Source organism: Orbicella franksi, chromosome 6 (genome assembly GCF_964199315.1).
Source record: "Orbicella franksi chromosome 6, jaOrbFran1.1, whole genome shotgun sequence".
NCBI lineage: Eukaryota > Metazoa > Cnidaria > Anthozoa > Scleractinia > Merulinidae > Orbicella > Orbicella franksi.
Genome location: NC_138150.1, coordinates 16017758 through 16038685, shown reverse-complemented (window position 1 = coordinate 16038685; position 20928 = coordinate 16017758). Strand labels below are relative to the sequence as shown.

General features: G+C 37.5%; 1 protein-coding gene and 1 pseudogene across 2 annotated transcripts; one reads left to right on the top strand and one right to left on the bottom strand.

Moving 5' to 3' along the window:
* The first annotated feature begins 10287 nt into the window (after positions 1 to 10287).
* LOC145489617 (glycogenin-1-like) lies at positions 10288 to 12416 on the top strand. Its single transcript, XM_081468617.1, has one exon. It carries the CDS (start codon positions 10598 to 10600, stop codon positions 11762 to 11764), a length of 1167 nt encoding a protein of 388 aa, XP_081324743.1. The 5' UTR covers positions 10288 to 10597; the 3' UTR covers positions 11765 to 12416.
* Positions 12417 to 12812: 396 nt separating this feature from the next.
* On the bottom strand, positions 12813 to 20902 carry LOC145489616 (uncharacterized; annotated as a pseudogene). Its single transcript, XR_014049613.1, has 8 exons — positions 20327 to 20902; positions 17166 to 17743; positions 16378 to 16499; positions 15670 to 16087; positions 15223 to 15328; positions 14839 to 15063; positions 14244 to 14534; positions 12813 to 13397 (listed from the first exon to the last, which is right to left on the bottom strand). The product of XR_014049613.1 is annotated as an uncharacterized LOC145489616 (transcript).
* Between the last annotated feature and the right edge of the window lie 26 nt (positions 20903 to 20928).

The window sequence follows — 20928 nt, the reverse complement described above, 5'->3', positions numbered from 1 at the left end:
TGTCATCATGCATGAAGTTGTAGATGAATCACTGCGTAAAATATGTCACTATCAATAGAATGTGCCGCAGCATTATTATCTTTTAGATACCCTAGTTTATCATTATTGTGGTCCCATACCCCAAGCATTTGCGACGGATTTTTAAGAAACTTCGGTTATTTTTTAAATTCAACATGGTAAATCAAGCGGTCAGCTCTTTTTCCTGTTTGAATGAAAAAATCAGAAAAGCGTGCCATCAACGAACAGGTCCATTCGTGCAGTCGACACGTCAACGATAAACACAAGCAAAGCCAGGGAATAGTCCTGGGTATTAATCCATGAAGCATTAGCCCTTCTAGAAGTTATGTTCCACAAGAGAAGATCAAGTAGCTAGGAACAAATTTTGAATGAATAGCATGCTATACGAACGAACAAAAAAGGTATAATATATAGATTTAGGCCAACCTAAAAGCGTAGCTCCTGGGCCGGGTTGTTCAGAGCCCGAGTAAGCTAACCCAGAAAAAGGTAGAATTTTGATTTGAGTTTTGTAACTTTGCGGTGAGGTTTCTGTATATTGTTTGGCCTTCTGTTTTGAGTTTTAATAATCACCATATACACAAAACAAAACAGCAAAACACATTTGTATAGAGGAAAAAGTTATAATTCGATTAACTTTTAATCCTGGGTTAGCGTAAACTGGCTTCCGAGCAATCCTGCCCTGTTTCTAACAAGCTAACCCAATATGAGCCCGCGATCCAATCGATAACCAGCGCTTGGTCAGCGGTCAACTTCAAGAAAACACGTGACCTCGAGGAGCTGTAAACCTGAGCCCGCGATATGGTCACGTGATACTGGTCAGCGGATACCTTGTATTGACAGGTGTCAATTGATCATAACATGGATGTCCAATATCAAGGAAGTACACGGTAAACCAAGGCTGCATGTCTCTGTCAACCTATTATTTGGAGTATGGCCGCTATGTTGGGCAACTCCGCCGTCGCCGTCGTCGTCGTGCGTACGCGCCCACGAGCAATACCGCTAGCCATGATAACCATGAGAAAACCAACTCATGGGTTTCCTTTTCTTTCCCATATGAGTACGGGGCTCCGCTTGGCGGCCGGAGCTCCGCTATAATCCCAGCTTGCTGGGTCAAAATGTCTGGATATTGGCCTCGCCCTTTTTTTTTTTTTTTGCGAGTTTAGGTTCCTTCTTAGTCCATAAATACGAAAAAAAGCGATCTTGGCGGCCAATATCCACCCATTTTGACCTCACGATTAGTCAATAACCCATTTGTCTAATTGTTACAGGATGACACACTCATCAAACTATCAAACGACAACATCATTTTAAACACTAACAAGTTGGACAAAAAAAAAATTATCGATGGTTAGCTAACCGTTATGAAGCTAATGATATCGCGCTTTTCCCTGATAGTCGGTCGGTGAAGAGATTCCCATAATTTTCTCGCGAGTAGCAGCAATAAATACCTACCATTTATACAGTTTGAATGACATGAGATAACGTCATAACTCAATCTAAATGGCAACTAAAGGAAAGAAAGCAATAAAATTATTTTAAAAGAAAAAGAGCTGACGGAAATGTACTACAGTTAATTCTCCGTGGTACGAACTGTCAGGGACTAACTCACTATCAAAAATGCTAAATTCGTTGCCGCCATGTACTGCAACATCTCACCGACCATAGCAGTCTTCATCTCTTATGCTTTGCTCTGTTTTTATTCCTTTCAGATCTGTTATTTGATTCCGTAATGTATTTTCGTAATGTAATCCTGTGGATGTTCATAACTTTAATATTTGCCAGTCTGGACCGGCTGAGATCGAAGATCACGAACAGTTTCTGTGTCTGTTCAGCGAAAATCGACTGTTTCATATCCCCTCTTACAATTCAACATCAGCTAGCGATGGATGGCTGCGCTAAGGAGGTAAAAATAATGTCCAGAGAGAAACGTAGCACCAATCTTCACAAGGCGCCTTCTATTTTGTCCGTTGCTGCGATTCTATTGACGATCGCGCTGTTCGTGAGAATGGAGACAGTGGTCCATGACACGAAAATGATGGATTCAAAATTCACACTGGAAATTCAACAAATCAAAGATGCTCTGAAAGAAGAAAAAGATGCTCGTCAATCCTGTGTGAAAGAGAACTTTGATACTGTCAGTGGTAAGTAAAAGTTTTGTTGTCGTCGTTATTCTCTTGTTATTTCATGGAAACGACACCAGTATAGACAGTATTCGGAGAGCGTGAAAATTATGATTGATCAAGACAGTCATAATATATAGATTTAAGCCAGCCTAAAAGCGGAGCTCCTGAGTTATTTTTCGGAATGTTGTTACTGATGAAAATAATCCAACATGTATGTAGTAAATTGCGAATGATTCAATAGTGTCAGCCGGAACTAGTATTACATCAGTAGATCGAGGTGTGAGATGGTGTGATTATGAAATATAGAGCCATGATTTCAAGGATTTCTTGGAAGCCACCAAAAATCTTGATCACAGAACAGAACTGTCTTCTGTGCTTTTTGGTGGCATTTCTTGTTCTTTCCTACCTTATTCAGAAAGACAAGGCATTGTTATTAATCATTATATTCTTCCTTAGTTAACATGGGGACTCCCACACAAAAGAGGTTTACACATTTTTTGTTTGTGGGGACTGATTGAAATGCAGTGGTTACAATATACTCAGTCGCTGAATCTATACCAAATGAAATCTCACAAAAATACCAAAACAGTATACATATGTGAAAAGTTGGAAAGTTTTGTTTTCTAACTTGTCCCCAAAGATACATTTAGCCATCTTCACTATTGTATGGAGTCTCCTCCTGCTGCAAGGGTTTGCAATAAGCAAAATCACCCTCGCATGAATGGTAATTACGATATCTTTTTTGCTGATCATGAATACTTGCATAGGCTTCTAATGATAATTTTATTATTCAATTTCAATGTGATTTGTTCTTTTTCTCGACTGTTATTGTGGACTACAAGAGCTGTTATTGGGTTCCATTAATTAATTTTGCTATGATTAAATTATACCAAGAATTATCAGTAAGCTAAGAGGAAGTTATATTATGTACATGTATTTTGTCTGCACTACACAACCAAATGCACTCTAAGGTTATCAGGCATAGGTACATTTGTCAGAAGAGCCCAGCATATCCAAGATATGTTTTGATTGACACATCAATTAAGATAATTTACCGCAAAATGGCTAAAAAATCCATCAATATCCTACATGCACTAAAGCCAGACATGGGGTTATAAGGCAATCATTTAAACAACAGATTGAAATAATTTATAAATTAGAGAACACTATTTCTACAACAGAATGGAACAAATTAACCTTATCGGACATTGCGAATGGAAAGGCTGTCTGTAGAATGTCACAAATTTCTCAACCCTTTCTTTCTACAAAAATGCTAATCCTGCAACTTTGCTTAAGACCCAGTTCTCCATTTCGTGTTGGCAAAATATCAATTTATGCCATGTCCAACGCAGATTATCACAAAATTGATTTAAAAGCTCAATAAATATCATTGTAAAGCCAAAAAGCCAATTATTTAAACCATAAGTAAATTATCTCTAAGAAAAACTGATTAATTTAAAAGGCACTTAAAAATAATTAATAAATATGTGTTTCTTAATAATGTAATGCAGTGTATCTGTCACAATGTTGCAGCTATGATATTACTACACAAAGGATGGGTTGCAGAACTGAACCTCCAAGTCAGTTTATTCAATGAACTCGGTGCAGAATCTATAATCCCATCAAGTAATTGTCTGTAAATACAGAGAAACCAAACAAAGCATTACAATCATAAATAATGAATTACTGAACTCTTTTACATGTATGAACAGTGTATGGTCCATTAATATTGGGGATCTCTCAGAAGCTGCATAAATTAATTTGTTCCCAGATGCATTTGTTTATAGAACTTTTCACAAATTAATATCTCTGTCATAACAGTGATGTCTGTGTTCTCCAACAATTAGTACACAAGAAAAATACACTCAGTAAGATATTGTTTACAATAAAAATCAATGCCTATGAGCAATCATAAGGACCTTAAATTTATATTTCCTCAGAAATATCTCACCAGGACATGGTTGCTTTGAAAATCTTTGATGTTTTAATACAGGCTCCCCATCTGTAAACTGTTCATATATTGACTGACAGGAACAGGCATGTAATTCCTTTCTTTGATATACAGTGTACTTCATTGTTAGTTGTTTACTGAGTGTTAGTAGTGAATCAAATGCTAGGGGTTGGTACTCCAACTTTCACTGTGGCAGGCTCTGCCATGAAATACAAAGCAAACTTACATAACTGTTATGAACTTCGCCCCTTGCTTTCGAGAGCAAATGCAATTTGCTTCAAACAAGAAACTGGAACATTGAGGGTTACAACAATGTGCACAGTCCCAATCACAGGGTCATCCAGGCTGTTTGGTTGTACATATAACTGCACAACTGTATATGAGTTCAGCTTCCAGAAGAAAATCAGAGTTTGTCAGGATAATGTTCTTACTCACTGAATGAATGTGCAGTTCCAGAAGATATTCACACCCAACACCCATTCATGGCCAGTCTTTAGAAATTCCAAATTAAAGTATCAGGAATCAAGAGCTCTAATAGAGAAAAAACCTCCATGTGGGGTATGAATCTTTTCTTGAAGAAAACAATGTCTGAGAAATCATTAATTACAACATAATGTTTAAGAAACATCTTACCTTTCAGAGAATTTTGTAATCTACACTGTCTGGCCAGTTCACATATTTGACAAGTTGGCACTGGGCGTGTTTTTAAATTTGTGCCCTTCAACATCACATTACTATGTAGTAGGACTGGTCAACTAAAAACAGCATAATTTGGTTAATTAATATACACTGTACATTATTAGGTTGAGATATTGGTGTAGATTGTTGCACATCCAGAGATACAGAAACTATTTGCACCTGAATCATAACGCGTGAAAAATCGTGTTTGAGACATTTACATGTACATGTAACAGCCCTCCACCTCAGAACCATCACAGATATGATATGATATTTTTAAACTCTCTGAAATTTCAGATTATTCAAGATTAACATATGCACATACATCATCTGGGGCAACCCTAAAACACTGAATTTGGAAACCGAAATCCGGAATCCAGAATCTGGAATCCGGAATCCGGAACCAAAAACCAGAATCTGGAAACCAGATATTATGAATGATGATAGAAATAATTCACTTCAGCAATGTCTAATAAATAAATATGAGCACAAATTATTTTGTTGTTATTTGTTTTCTTGGCTTTACTTCAGCCACAGACTGTAATTGCTAAAAAATTATTGACTAGTTCTGAACAACCCTTAGCTATATATCTGGGCCGGTTGTTCAAAAGCTGCATAAAGCTATCCATTGGGTACATCACTATCCAGTCAGGGTTACTGATTTTTTGGGTGGATAGAGTTACTCATAGCCTGCGAGCAGGCTTTAGTATCTGTCTCTAGTGTCTGAGCAGGCTAAATAGGTGTCTAGTGATTTTCTGCATTGGCATGTCACCAAGAGCCTTCATGCGGCTTTGCCACTCACACCCCCAGCCCAAACACGAGAGCCTGCTCATAGGCTAAGTTACCCATCTTTTGTTCAAGCTGGCCCTGGCGAGAGCCCGCTTCTTGTCTAGATCAAATTGCTCTGAGAAGACTGGTGAGCGGCACATTAACAACAAGCTATTATAGGCTATTGCAGTGAGTTTCTGGCAGTCTTTTAGCATCTTTTAACAACATGTGGTCTGATCTGTTAGCAAGTGAGAAGCAGACGTAAGTAAGTGTGCAACATTTCTACAAATTGTTTTAATATGGTGGCCGCCAAGAATATGAAAGGCTGATTTGTCACAGTATCAGTGTGAAAATTGTGCTAATCTGGAATTGGTCTCGTATCGGTTGGAAAAATCAAATTTCATATTTAGACCAGATGGGTTAGCCTTTGGACTTCGAAAGTGGGGGGCATGACCGTCAATGTACAGGGGGCTGCCACTGACAGATATCCTGTTCTCTATGACATTTTCTATCTTGTTCAGTATCTACTAGACATAAAGGATAAATTTATACTCCCGGTAAATTGAAGATCACTTATTAAACAAAATGGCAATTACCAGTTAGCTTATTTTAGACACTCTCGAGGTGCTTGGAATAAAATTAAGACGCACTTTACTGAGATTCTCATAATCATAGCCCTCACTAAAAATAACGGTTGCATGATTTCAACAGACAGGGAATTTTTGTTTCAAAAAAGGTTAAGTTTGAGGTCCTTTTTACTTGGCAGCTTACTTTTTACAGTCGAAAAGTTAAGCAAAACAATTTTCGTGTATTTGAAGAACTTATTTTCTTTGATTTGCGGATTCCGGTTTCCAGTTTCTGGATTCCGGTTTTTGGCTCCAGATTCCGGATTCCAGTTTCTGGGTTTTAGGGTTGCCCCATCTTTAACAGAGTGTTTGCTTCACATTCAGTTTACACATGGCTGTTATCCAACGTAGGCAGACTTATAAGTTTTCCTTCAAAAATATATTGCAACAACTATTCCATCTTTCATTACCTATTCTTGTGATGAAATGACACAAAATCCAAGAACAAGAAGTCATAAGCATAAAACTAACTTACGTGGTAGTGTTTACAGTTCCTCTTACTGTCTGCATATGCCGTCCATAAACTGGTGCTGCCTGGACAATGTACTCATTATTTTTCTGATCACACATTTTAAAACATCACTGTTATATCATTTGCTCTGAAAAAGCAATACATGAAATGTTATGCCTTTGGCACTCACCAAATACCTTTACATGATGTATAATGTACATCGTATCAACATTCACAATTCTTTTTACTTTCATTGTAACTCTTTTGTGTCATTTTCCCTCACTTGAAGACAGGACTTCCACATTAGGTGATAATTTGCCTCTGGAATCTCTATGAATTCACAGGGAGTGATAACAATTAAATCGTGACTAATTTTAGCAAAGGAGGTGTTCAAATGTCAGATTTTAATGCTAAGTTTATACAGTAACTTTACATTACTCTTCGTATATATATATATATATATATATATATATATATATATATATATATATATATATATATATATAACCTCTCAATTATTGCACCTATAGACAGAAGGTGTGCTGGGGGAAGAAATGTTCTAAACTCTGTGAACTTTTCCCCCTTACCTGTAATAGGATGACTATTATGAACTACGGTTTGTAACCAACACCAACATCAGGTTATGTATACACATGTATGTTTTGTTGTCGTCTGTAATCATAAAAAAATAAAAATTTAAAATCCTCCATAAAGTTCATACTCAATAACACTGCTACATGTAGTGCTGTTACTGGAATTCAATTTAAGTGAAACTGTTGCAACAGCTCTGTCAAAATTGTTTCTAGCAGTTAAGGCAGGATAACAGAATATACATATAGCACACAGCAAAGGCTAGAGATACACACATGTTAGTTATCAGTTAGGATTTGGTGAGCTTCTGTGCTGTAGGTATGGTGGAAAATAATAGATTATCAGAAATGAAGGTTCCTGAGACATTTTGACAGCACTGAGAGGAATTAATATATAAATTCACAAAAGAAGGAGAAGTTCTTGCCCTGTCCAGTTCTCTGTAATAAAAATATCATTCACATACAAGTCATTTATTATATATGGTTTGTGTTTAAAGCCGATATAATGCACACTCTGATTGGCCAATTCCAGTGCATTATTTACATTTACATGGTATACCTCGGTAAAATCATAAAACATTGTGTGCGACTAAAATAAAAAATATGAAAAATAAAAAATAAAAAGAAATGCCTAATTCATAACAATTTAAAATACTCAACACTAAAATGAATGTAATTCTTTACTTGAAAATTATTCTCCCGTAATGCCCATGGGCCAATTACAGGCATGCTAAAAAGTCCTAACACACAGTAAAAGGAAATTAAGAAAACTATTGCTTTTTTCCGGAAAATTGTAGCGACTGAAGACAATAATGGAACACTCTGAGAGTGCATTCTATCAACCTGATGAGATAAAATTTAAGGGGAATATAGAATTCACAAAGTTATATCACAAACGAATTGGTACAGGACAGGAGAAAGGAAACTGTACAGCAAGGAAGAAACTGAAACTTTCTTCCACGAGCAAAAAAGTATGCATGCACAACAAAGAAAACAGTCAGTGACATTCATTTAATAAGTTAGTTAATAAAAAATTAGTGTGAAGAAGAGAGCAGAGAGAGAGAGAGTGGAGATAGGAGAATGCTCTCTCCAACTAAATTGTGTATATATGTATGTAAAAGTTATTCTTATTACCGAGAAATGGTCAGGGCAAGAACTTCTATTACGCTGTTCAATTTACTGAGTTAATTAGTACCATGTCACTTTTTAGGAACATTTCTATATTAAGTGTAAATACTGCATTGGGGAATAACCTCTTATTAAGAAAATAGGGTCCATGTACCCCCAACCAAAAGCAATGGCACAAATAAAATGAAATAGCCAATCAAAATCAAAGCAGAGCTTTATTTGCAGACAGGATTGCCATGCATAATCGTCTACTCGACATTTTGGACTATATAAGCATTTCACCAAACCGAACTAATTGGACAGACAACAAAATAAAACGAGGAAATCTACATTATAAACACAAGATGCATATCACTACATCTGAGCTCGAGTATCAACAGCAAATCCCTTCTCAATGAAAGGTGACCGAATAAAAGAGAGGATAAAGAAAATTCGTTTAAGCTTGCGGTGTTAAAGTTTAAAAATTTATTCACGCTTAAATTTGAATATTACTGAGAGTCTGTATTTTTGCCGACGGCTTAATTTAGCTTTGCAGTCATTTTATTGGCAGTAGCTTTACCAGTCTTCAACCAAATTAACCTCGGAATTCACAAAAGCATTTAGCCAAACCGAATAAATTGAACTAACAAAACGAGGAAATCTCCATACTTTGTAATCACAATATGCAAATATTCACATAGGAACAAAATTAAATTTAGCAAATCCTGTTCGCTTCGGCTTAAAATGGTTTGTAGACCTTCCTTGGTTTTCAACAACAGAAGAAGAAATTTTAGCAGTCTACGAAGCGGCAGTGCTAACTAACTCAGAGAAAACTTCAAAACTCGCCCGGCCGTGTTTACAAGTACGGTTTTGGCTAAGCTTATTTTTAGACGTGATGTTATAAGCTTAAGTTGACGACGAAAATCGACAGAAAACTTAATTTGTTTACAACTTACAGCAACCTCCAAAGCGACCCACGTGTTATTGTTTAGAGACGAGCGAAATTAAAACGATGCAATTTTTAAAATCTCTTACAGCATGGCTTCAAATAAGGAAGACTATTAATGGATTCCAATTGAAAATAAGCTTCTATCACCGAGGCAACTTGTTAATTTTCATAGCAAACGCAACAACAAAAGTCACTTACCGCAAGTTGGCAATTCAGTTCGGCCAGTGTAAATCTTCCGGGCAGAAACTTGCAGCAAAAGTTGTGAAGACTGAACTGAAGTTATATTTTCCATAGATCAACTAATCAACTACTTCTTTCCGCTACGTTTACTGTTTTGTAATTTCCCTAAAACACTCGGGCACCTTTGATTTCTCTTGTTCATCACCTGACCAAATCAGGTGACTTTTGAATTTTCTTGCACGGCTGCACAGCATCACGTTCGCGCGAATTTTGAACTTGGCCATGGGGAGTCTTCTGAATCAATTTGTCGGGTACTTTCGCCTCCTTTCTATAGCCCTCGTTAGCTTTGGTTCACGGCATTGTTCGGTATTATTTCACCTACTTTCTCTAGCCCTTGACTAGCTATAATTCACGGCATTGTTCAGTACTGTCTCGCCTCCTTCCCCAGGCTGGCCCGCTCAGTCTTTTTCGCGATCTTCTTCGCTACTTCTTTGCCTGTTAATTTTTGCTTTCTGTTTTTTGCTTCAGTGCAACCCTGTCTTAAAAATATTACATCAACCTCCGCTGTCGTTTTTCTTTAAAAATCCCGCCAAGAAAAATGGCATTCTCCTGCTACAAACCGAGGGTGCATGTCTCTGTCAACCTATTAGCTGGAGTATGGCCGCCATCTTGCGCGACTCCGTCGTCGTCGTCGTCGCCGTCGTGCGTACGCGCCCACGAGCAATACCGCTAGCCATGATAACCATGAGAAAATCAATTCATGGGTTTCCTTTTCTTCCCTATATGGGTATGGGGCTCCGCTTCGCGGCCCTTCGGGCCGCCGGAGCTCCGCTATGACGTCAGATCAGGCCACAGTAACGTGACAGGCTGCATGTCAATATACTAGCTAGTATAACAATAGTAATTATCGGAGTTGCTGATTCGGCGTTACCTCACGTTATTCGTTTATATTTCGACAGTGTTCCATCGCAGTTTGAAGGATGTTAGAAGATTTTTGTAATAGTGGAGAAAGGGCTTTTTCGTCTCTTGCTTGAAGATGACTTCTCGATGTACAACGTGAAAGTAATTTGCATGTCGTGTTGTTAGCCACATGAACCACGCCATTTTGTTTCCACTGAACTACGTTCGCCTTCGATAAACTGTGAGAATCCTTCCAATGATGAATACGCGAGAAAGAGAGAGAGGATCCCGTCGAAAAATCTTTGCTCTAACACTCATTCCAACCTTAATCATAGTGATTTTTGTCTTTGTGTGGAGACCGCTCTTGCTTCCATATTTCTTTACATATGCGAAGATAATTATTTCAGAATCTTGGGATTATGAACAGAGACTTCAGGAGAACAAGATGGAGCTTGCTCATAAGGAATGGAGAATGTATCAAATCGAAAGTCGTTTTGGCCAAGACTGGTGCAAAGACCAGCACGTTAAATCAAGAAGCGACATAACATGGCTGACAATCGTAGTTGACGAGAATTTTGCTTCCTCTGCCTTAGTTCTTGGTCACTCCATCCGCACATTTTCTTGCCAAAAGAACATGATCGCATTGATTTCAGAAACGGTTAACGAGAGAACTCGGAAAGCACTTCAGAGTGTTGGTTGGGAAACTCGTTTGGTCGAAGAAATGGACTGTGATTGGCTGGATGCTAAATTGGGAGGTGACCGCAACAGTGGGTTATTTGGAAAGCCACTTGGATACAGAATAAAGGGAACACACACGCGATTCCACGCCTGGAACTACACAGAATATTCCAAAATCATTTATGTTGATGCTGATTACATGTTGATGACAAACATTGATCGACTGTTCGACATTCCAGATGACTTTGCCGCTGCTCCTTCGTCTAGACCAGGTGTGGTGAATCCAGCCTTCAATGCAGGATTCCTGGTGTTCAGACCAGATACCAACTACTACCACGAAATTATGAGCCTGTGGGAGGACACTACAAGAAAAGACACTTGTCCTGATGATCAAGTTTTGCTGTGGCATTACTATGCTGATTCTGGTAACTGGAAGGCACTGTCCTTTTCATTTAACGTCCGACTCCTTATCTACAGACCTCTGAACTCTTACCATTTCGCTGTAGCTCCACACTACCATCCACCTAAGCCATGGTCTGCGAAATGCAGACCAAGCAGAAAAGAAGCCCATGATTATGACGGACCAATTCTTGTTCCTGAAGATATGGTATTGATTTTCTGGAAGAATTTATATGAATTGCTAGTGAAGTATAATTTAGAGAATTGGTGGAGATCAACAAAGTTGTTTCGGCCAGCCCAGGAGTTTGGCAGTGTACCTTATGCTGACTGCAAAAGTTACATGTAAAATAAGCCACACCAGTTTAGAATACTGTTCCGCGGTTTACAAGGGTTTACAAAACACTGTTCTTTGATGGGTAGCAAGATCGTCCTATATCAGCTGACGCGAAAACGGTATTAGTCGAATGCCCAATCGGCTCCAATCGGTGGCAAAGGAGAAACGATCATCATCAAAGTGTAGCCTGTCAAAAACGATCTTAAATTTAGCTTGTACGTACTTCTTAGAACTCTAAACTGATCTGGTTGAGCCCAATTTATATTTTTCAATAATGATCGCCACAGGCCGATACAAAGTGTCAGGGAAAATTATAGGTTCAGTATTTTTAATGTTCACATGGATCGCCATAATATAAAAGTAAGAATTTTGGTATTTTAACAGTTATTTTTTGCTTGGAAACTGTAAACGCCTTCTAATCTATTTTGTGTTTTTCCAAAATTGGTCTATTCATTGTTGACATGCATATTTTGACTGCAATTTTTTTTAGCTTGAAATGATTATCTCATTTTTGCAGACACTTTGTAAATTCAGAGAAAAAAACACCAAAAATGATTATATAAAATGCAGCTCTGTACCTATTGGCCAAAATAGGTACTCTTATTTAAATAGCTCTTATTTAAATGTTTTAATAAACTCCAATTATTGACTGGTGCCGCAGAAATTCTGCATCCCACCACTGACTGGTGCCGTAGAAATTCTGCATCCCACCACTGACTGGTGCTGCAGAAATTCTGCATCCCACCACTGACTGGTGCTGCAGAAATTCTGCATCCCACCACTGACTGGTGCTGCAGAAATTCTGCATCCCACCACTGACTGGTGCTGCAGAAATTCTGCATCCCACCACTGACTGGTGCCACAGAGATTCTGCAACCCACCACTGACTGGTGCTGCAGAAATTCTGCATCCCATTACCCACTGGTACCCCCATCAAACAAAAGGTGTAGTGCCACAACAATTTATTCATTCACTGTATGGTTTAATGGGAAAGACATACAGATTGTCACAAAAGTTTACAGCAATGTGGGCAAAAGTCTTGATTACAGTAACAAAGCAGTAGTTTATTTATCTTTAGGAATCGACCTTTTCACTGTAAAATTTACATATGGCTAGGCTTAAAACTTGGTAAACAAAGAGAAAGTGCTCAAACAGACTCAGAAAGGCTTGGCCCTCTGTTACAATATTTTGGTCTGAGTCTTCGAATTGAATTTCAGAACAGTGTTGAGAACATGCTAAAAATAATTTTACACTTATCAATAAGTCATAGTGATTAGTTGTTCTCTCTGAGAACAGCATACCTATTTTTCAAAAAGGTTTTGGTAGATGGCATTAGCTTGCCATCTTCTGTGAGGTCGAAACCACAACAAACAACACATGATTTTGGCAAATCCTCAAGCCAAGGCTCTGCTCTCCTCCGTGGGAGATGTTGGGGAGACCATTTACCACCAAAAGATCCTTTCCAGTAATGTAACTGAAAAAAGGTATCCCCAACAGACATTACTTTGCCAATGACTGGAGTCTTGTCAAAGTTTTCCAAAAAAACAGCCACAAAACACCCGGCCTGGAGGTTTTCAAGAAAATTGTCAGTCATTTCAACTGGATCTTGTCTTTCCCGTGGATTTCTGTACCGACCAGTATATACCTGTAGACATTATAGAATCAAACACAAAGTTAAGAAATTTAAAAACCTAAATGAAAATGTTGTAGGTCAGATTTGATTTGGTTAAAATTTTTTAAACTATGTCAAATCTCAATTCCCATAGAATGTTCTCTGATGAAAAAACACATTTGACCTGTAGCATATAATTATATACACTTAACGAAAATGTCTATGACTACATGTGGCCACTGCTAGAACATATTCAGTAGAAATATAACCCAATTTTCCTCTTCCATCAGATTAAGTGCTTGTCAATGAGCCACTTTTAATATATTAGGATTCAGCTTGATAGTGAGGCCTAGAGGACACAAACAAAAGAAATGAATAAACATGGTCATTCAATTTCCTTTGTTTGTGTCCTCTAAGCATCACTGCCAAGCTGAAATTTAATATATCGAAAGTGGTCTATTCTCTGATGGAATTGAAGATTAGAGCGGTTTTCAATTGAGTGTCGTAAAACCAAAACCAAAACCAATTACTTACCAATTAGATTTCTTAGCTAATCTCAAACTGTGGTAAAACCAAAACCAAAGTAATTGTCTACATGTAATTACTTTCGACACTCAACTGAAAACCGCTCTATGTACCCCATAACTTTAATTTTTATTCACCCACAGTGACAGATAACACAGCACAATGATATATCTCAGGTTCTTCCAACCACAGAAAGCCAGTTCGTGACAAATGACCACTTTATGAACCACATGCACACTTTGCAGGCTTGTCTGTTTGCATTCCATAGTTTCCCTACAGGGGCTCTAAAAATGCCAAGTCTTGCAGAACTTATAACAGCTCCCAACACTGGAATGATAGGGGTTGGTTTCTTACCTCCTGAGTTTGCTGTGTCTCCCTTTCCCGCAACTCCAACAAGTCTGGAGAGATTTGAGCAACTGGAGGAGCTGGTTCTGTTCTAGTGGATTTCTTTAACACATCCACTGGCCAATTGTAACTCTCAGGAACCTGTGTAAGTCCATCCAGTTGATTGAGCCATCCTTCCCATGCATCTGCGGCTTCTTTTGGCATGTTGTGGTGATACCTAGGAATGTCACGCCTCAAAGCATCCACATCCAACTTTACTAATGAGGGAGTGACAAGATTGGGCTTTCCATTGGGTAAAGACTGTATAAAAATAAAAAAAAATAGAGTTGCTGAGGCACATGTATTATTTTAATCTTAATGTTACATGACAGTATGTATATTAATGAATCTTTAATTTTAAAAATGTACAGACCTGGTCAGTATAAATTATGTGGGATTTGTACATTGGCTTGAACTCCCTTTGTTAATTTTAGAATTTATTCAGATTCTTTACATTTTTAGTTGGTAAATTATTGAAAGCTTTGTTGTCTCCGGGTAAAAGAGAATCAAGCAACGTCACATTCAAGCGATCATCTAACGCCCTAGCAATGCAGCAAATGTTTACCTTCAAGATAACAACTGGCCCCTGCCACTCTTCATGGCTCCAGTTCCTATAAAACATCATGGCCTTGCCAGCATCATTGCGCTCAAACTTGAAACACTTTGGAACTGTATGTGCATGCAATTCCTCTGTGTACTCCAATCCATGACCTTATGTCATACACCATCAGCAGCTGATATGGCCTCGGAATTGGTTGACTCATGCACGATGACAGTGCCGTTAGCAATTCTTGAAAAAAAAAATTAATATGACAAAATTTAATGCAATAATAATTTATACTTTGTAGGTATGCTTCCCATCATCAAGACAGAATTACCAAGATCCACATCATCCAGAAAAATATGGTGGCTGAAGAGAATATTCAATGATTAATGCTTATCGTCTCACCTTCAATTACATACACATCTAACTTGTCCAAAAACTTGGAAAATACTCCAAAGAAGGCATCTATATCTTCATGAGTGTGTCCAACAGGGAGAAAATTTACCCTGATCTACAGAAAACAAATCATAATAAAAATGATAAGCAGACAAGCACAAACTACTGTTAATGAGTGTTTTGTACTCAAAGTAACAAGAGATATGATGACACAACTTATTTGATTGGATGAATTTTGGAGACAGATTCTAATGTAGCTTTCATGTGATAACTCAATGTACAGTCTATTGTGAGTATCCAGTTGATTTACTGTGAGAGCAACAGTGTTTTATCTGTATTAATCAATATTTTGACTTGCATATCTGACATTTTGAAGGTATGACTTGATGAATACAATGAATTACTTCCATTTGCTGCATGACATATAAAATAATTACCTGACAATGATACACATACCTTCTCAAAAATTTTCTCTTCAATGAGAAGTGTAAGGAGAGCAAACATGTAGCAGTTTTTGTTCTCCCTTACACAGTTATGAAACTGGAGATACAAAATTGGAGGCAGCAAGTAATCATTAGTCCAATATACAAGTGTATCCAACAGCACAGTCATTGTTAGGTTGGAGTCATGTGGGAATTGATAAAAATCAAATGACCCCTAAACCTCCTTCCCATGTGGTGACTGGCCACTGTGTACAATAGCACCAACAAGATGGGTGCCTACAGTTGTGAGGGCAAACATGGCCTTGCTAATTCGTTTAAGGTTTGGTATATTTGTGGAATGCTGATCCATTCCATCTGCAGTGCTTGCCATATAGCGTTCTGGGAATTTTCTGGCCTTGTAGCGATGAAGGTAATACACCCTTCTTTCTTGCCTGCAAAATAATGATGTGAAAAACATTACACCATCACAAACAAACTGTTTTCCTTTTAAGTACTTTTATTTAGCAGTAGTTTTTTTCTTTTCACATAGTGCTAGAAATAAATATTTATTTAACTAAAAGGTCACATGTATTCAATGTCATCCTTTTGGCATTATCAAATACAAATTTTTACACACAGCAATATACACAGCTTTCCAAGAATGGAGTCCACTTGTAAAACAGCACACTGTGTGCCCTTTCGTTAATCTTAAAATGTCTTTCAATGATGCATGCATGCTTACCAAACCAATTCAAGATGAAGCTTAAGCATCCGATCAATCTCTGCTCATCTTGCTTTGTCCATAGTTTTCTCCTTCTCTTGATTATACTTTGTGCAGTCTGTACATTTTGTGAAACGGTTTTCCTGTGGAAATATAGTACTGTGTAGATGAGACATTATAAAATTTATTATTAATACCTTTATGTGGATCTACAGAAACAAAAGAGGAGTACTCAACATGTTTTAAACACAGCTGCATGCATGAGCATGATTAATTTTTCCTTTAGTTATTCTAACTCTCAAAGCAGAAGAGCTTTGTTTGAAACATGGCTAAGTCCCAACCCTCAGAGTTGTCAGTAAGAGCCAAGAAGGCAGGGATTTCTCCCAGAAATTCTGAGTCAGATCCCCTGCTATTTTGATAGAAAAACAGTATATTGACTTTACCACAACAGCTGGATTTCCTGGCTACTTTATGCCCAACCCTACCTACTTAAAAAGTTAGTGACGGCCCTGAACCTGGTTAAGTCCAATAATAGTACTACCTATCCTGTTTTAGCACAAACCCTACTTTGAACATCTTAGTCCAGAATACTTATAAATTTCACTTCTTAATTTTTTTTTTAAATGTTTAATATCGGAGAATATTCTTTGTATGGGAATTAAGTTTCCCCCAATTATTCTCCAGTCATGTAGTTTTTGTAATTTCTGTGGTTTATTTACTTTTACTAGCATGACAAAGTATTATTAAATTTAAACTTATTAAACTTAAAGTGATAGTGAAAAATTATGTTAATGCTAATTCTTATATACCTTTGGTATGAGAACATGGCTGAAATGTTTTTCCCAAATGTTGTAGAAATGGGAAAGGGAAACAGTTGGCAGGTTCAGAGCAGTGTTCTCCTCTAACATCTTTTTGTAGATGTCACTTCTACTGAAGCATGATGGCAGGTGTATACATCCTTTGTCAGGTTGGTGGTCACCAACAGAAGTAATAAAAAACTGGAGCCAAGCAATGCACTCTGCTGTCTTGGGCATAACTGTGTTCTTTCCTTTGTTGCGATGTTCAAAAACTACCACACCATCTTTGAATTTGTGGTGAATTCTTCTGAATGTTTCTTTATTGATATTGTAAGCCAGTAGCCATGCTTCTCTGCATATGCTCTTGCCTCTCACAAAGAATTCAGTTTCATATTCTCCAGAGTCATTAATCTGGCTGTGGTCATGTAAGAACTCCAGCACAAAGTTTCTTTTAGCAGTCTGTCTTCTTTCATTAAACTGAACTTCAGCATACCATAAGTCATCTACTGACAACTTCCTCTCGCATTTTTTCTGGCAACAATTAATGCTGAGAATCCATAAAAAATCCTCATCTCTTCTAACAGACTTGCCTAAAAGAATTTAAGTAAAATCAAATACACAAATTAAACATTTCAGCTGTGACAAGATGTCTGTTCTTACCAGTATTTTTAACCTATCTCCTATTATCTAGCATACCAGTTTGAATGACGATAACCTCAATTATAGAGATCAAACCAGGCTTACTTTTTTTGCTTCAACGTGATGAATCTGACCCCAATGACAGAATGACTTCAAAATTTCAAAGGGTAAATTTCACTTCATCATCGATGCTCTGATCTCATTGCTTATAAATTTCATTTTTGGGGTCAAGTAACAGTACTAGTACTTCACCCCCCTCACTCAACACGTTTTAATAGCACTTATAAATTAGTGTTTACAAATCAAGCAGACATCAGAGAACATGGTTTGATTCATCAATATTGTTTTTATTGTTCCCAGCTTCACCCAACTTACATTTATTTATTATTAATGATTGTTACAATGTTACAGTTTTGTTGTCATGGTTTCCCCTCTACATGCAACTATAACTTTCAGCAAGTCTTTTTCTTTTGAGAATAATAATAATTCTCTCTATACCAGGTATCAAATGGAGACCCTGTACCCACTGTGTTGAAATCTATAAAAGGAATTAGACTTCATCTCAGCAAACTCTGGTCTAAACCTTCTGGACAGATCCTCTACTTTGACAAAAGCTGACGCAAGAGACTTTACTTTTTTACTATTCTTTACTCTTACAGTTTGAGAACAAGCTTGATTTGGTGCAGACTGAAACTTTTTCATAGTGGACAAAACATCCAAGTAATTTAAAACTGTCATATTCCACTTTGTTGCAATACTGAAGACAGATGATGATCCACCACAATCTGCTGTGGAAGCCATTCCAAGCATCTTTTCACCACGTGTTTTGCCAATGATGGTGTGCATGAAAAATGTTGAACCCTTTTCCCCTCTCGTTATCTCTACTGGTAATCACAACATCCACTTTCTTGTTCAGGAACGTCGCTATTCTAACTTTCATCACACCATTTAGCCATTTGACTAGATTGGAGACATTTTCTTCTGTTTCTGAATTCAAGTCTAAAAAAATTCTTTTGTCTTGAAGACATGAAATAAGCCAACATTTATCTGCAAATACAAGCAATGAATGCAATCTTTAATTCCTTGACATCTAGATGAATCAATACCATAGTATTAAAGTGCCCCATACTGTAAATCCTCAAGTTAGCGCCCCCTTTGCATAAGCACTCCTCCTATCGGCCAAAATTTAAAATGAGCGCCCCTCCCTTCCCCCCATTTTGTAGACAAGTAGTGAGACAACAAAGGATGTATAGTTTTTGTCATGTAGTATTAGATTCGTACATTGTTTCAGTTTGTGAACACGTTAAGTTCAGAAAAAATACAACTACTTATGGTGCCACAATTTAACTTTAGGATCAGCTTTTCAACTTTTGCGGTCCTCATGACAGCATTGTCAAGTTCAAATGCCAGCATCAAAAATTTGCCAAAGTTAATGCATTTATGTCAGAATATCTTATTAGGGACTTGACTAAAAGTAATAAAGGTTGAGAAAGCATTGCTCAATGTGAAAAGTTTTGTATAGTACTGTTAGATATTATATTCTTTCATGTTTCACCACATTAAGGACTTGCATGCAGCCATGCAGGCAATAATTATACTCTCTTTAATTCTTACTTAAAATTATATGTCTTGTGAGAACTTCTTTCGAGTGAAAATGTCCAGAGTGTTTTTCATGAGTTTTGAAAACTGCGGGAAACATTGCGAAGGAAGTCATTAAAGCACACGTTAAAGACATGCGAACCACATGGGTATCTAATTACAGGTATCCAATTACAAAACATTCAAATTGGATACCTGTAATTGGACACCCACATGATCACGTGCTGACTATGTGACAAATAAGGCGCGTGGAGAACCAATCGCAATCGAGAATGTTGTTGTAGATACGATTAAGCCCAGTAACATACATTAACACAAACACAGTTTACACAGCATAATCAACTCACTTTGACAAATTCCAAGGAAGTCAAGTTATGAATCTTTCTCATTTAGCATAATGAAGAAGAAACAATAAATACCTCTTATTAACCGAGTTTGAGGGCCATACTGTAAATTACAGACCAAGTTTTTTCCCAATTGATTTATGCCGCAAGTGCAAAGTGCGCGGGCCGTAAATCGATGGGGAAAAACGAAGATCCGTAACTTACAGTACGGACCGAGAAGACAAGGTTAGTAAGATAGTTATTATATCTCTACTGTGTCTGATGGGCTCAGGAACAATTCCTTTTCACGCGGAACGGCTTCAAATTTCTGACGCACTTCGGAAGTAAAATGACTCAATTTGAAATCGCTGTTAAGTGACTCTTAGTCTTAAGCAGGTTTTAATACCCAATTTCAGAAGTAAAAGGAAGTTTTAAACTTTTAATTGCTAAAAAAGTTAAGAACAATTATTGGTGATAAATCACGAAACATTTTGGTCACAAAAATAGCTTTAAATGCTAGCGGGCCATACAGTAGATTGCTGCCCATTAAATTGTCCAATCACAGTGCGTGTACTAACTGAGAGATCTCATAAAACTGATTATTCATTTTACCTGGGGGTTTATCAACACTTGAATCGTCATGAGCTAACATGTCTCCTTCTGCCCAACTTTCGTCATCATCCTGAAGTGAAACATGTTCTGAAAAGAATAAGCTTGAGTTAGGAGATGTGAAATATGGGACCACTGTTCAAAAACAAATCTAGTTGGCCAGAGTGGGATTTGACCCCAGAGCATCCACATTACTATCTAGTGAAATCAAATGTCTGTCATGCATGTGTAAGCAAAATTCTTTTAATTCTGACTCCAACTATGTTGCTTATGTAGATTCAATAACAGCCTCATACACGAATATTTCACCATCCCCTTTGAAAAACGAGGTAAGGAGGTGCATCTGTTACTATGGTGACAGGTTTCACAGGAAAATGTTATAAAATACTTGTTTGGGGCAAATTTCACAATGCTATGGCGATCCTTAGTTCAGATATTACCCCAAGCAAGAATATGGTTTTTCTCTACCAGAAAATCATTTCGAGCCACCTTAATTACAAAGCTCGATCACGGTTGCCACCCACGCTTTTTCAACCGCAGATTTGATATCGGTTGAGAAAGTTAACAAACCGAAAACGGCTTTCCTAATAGAACACGTAGAGAAA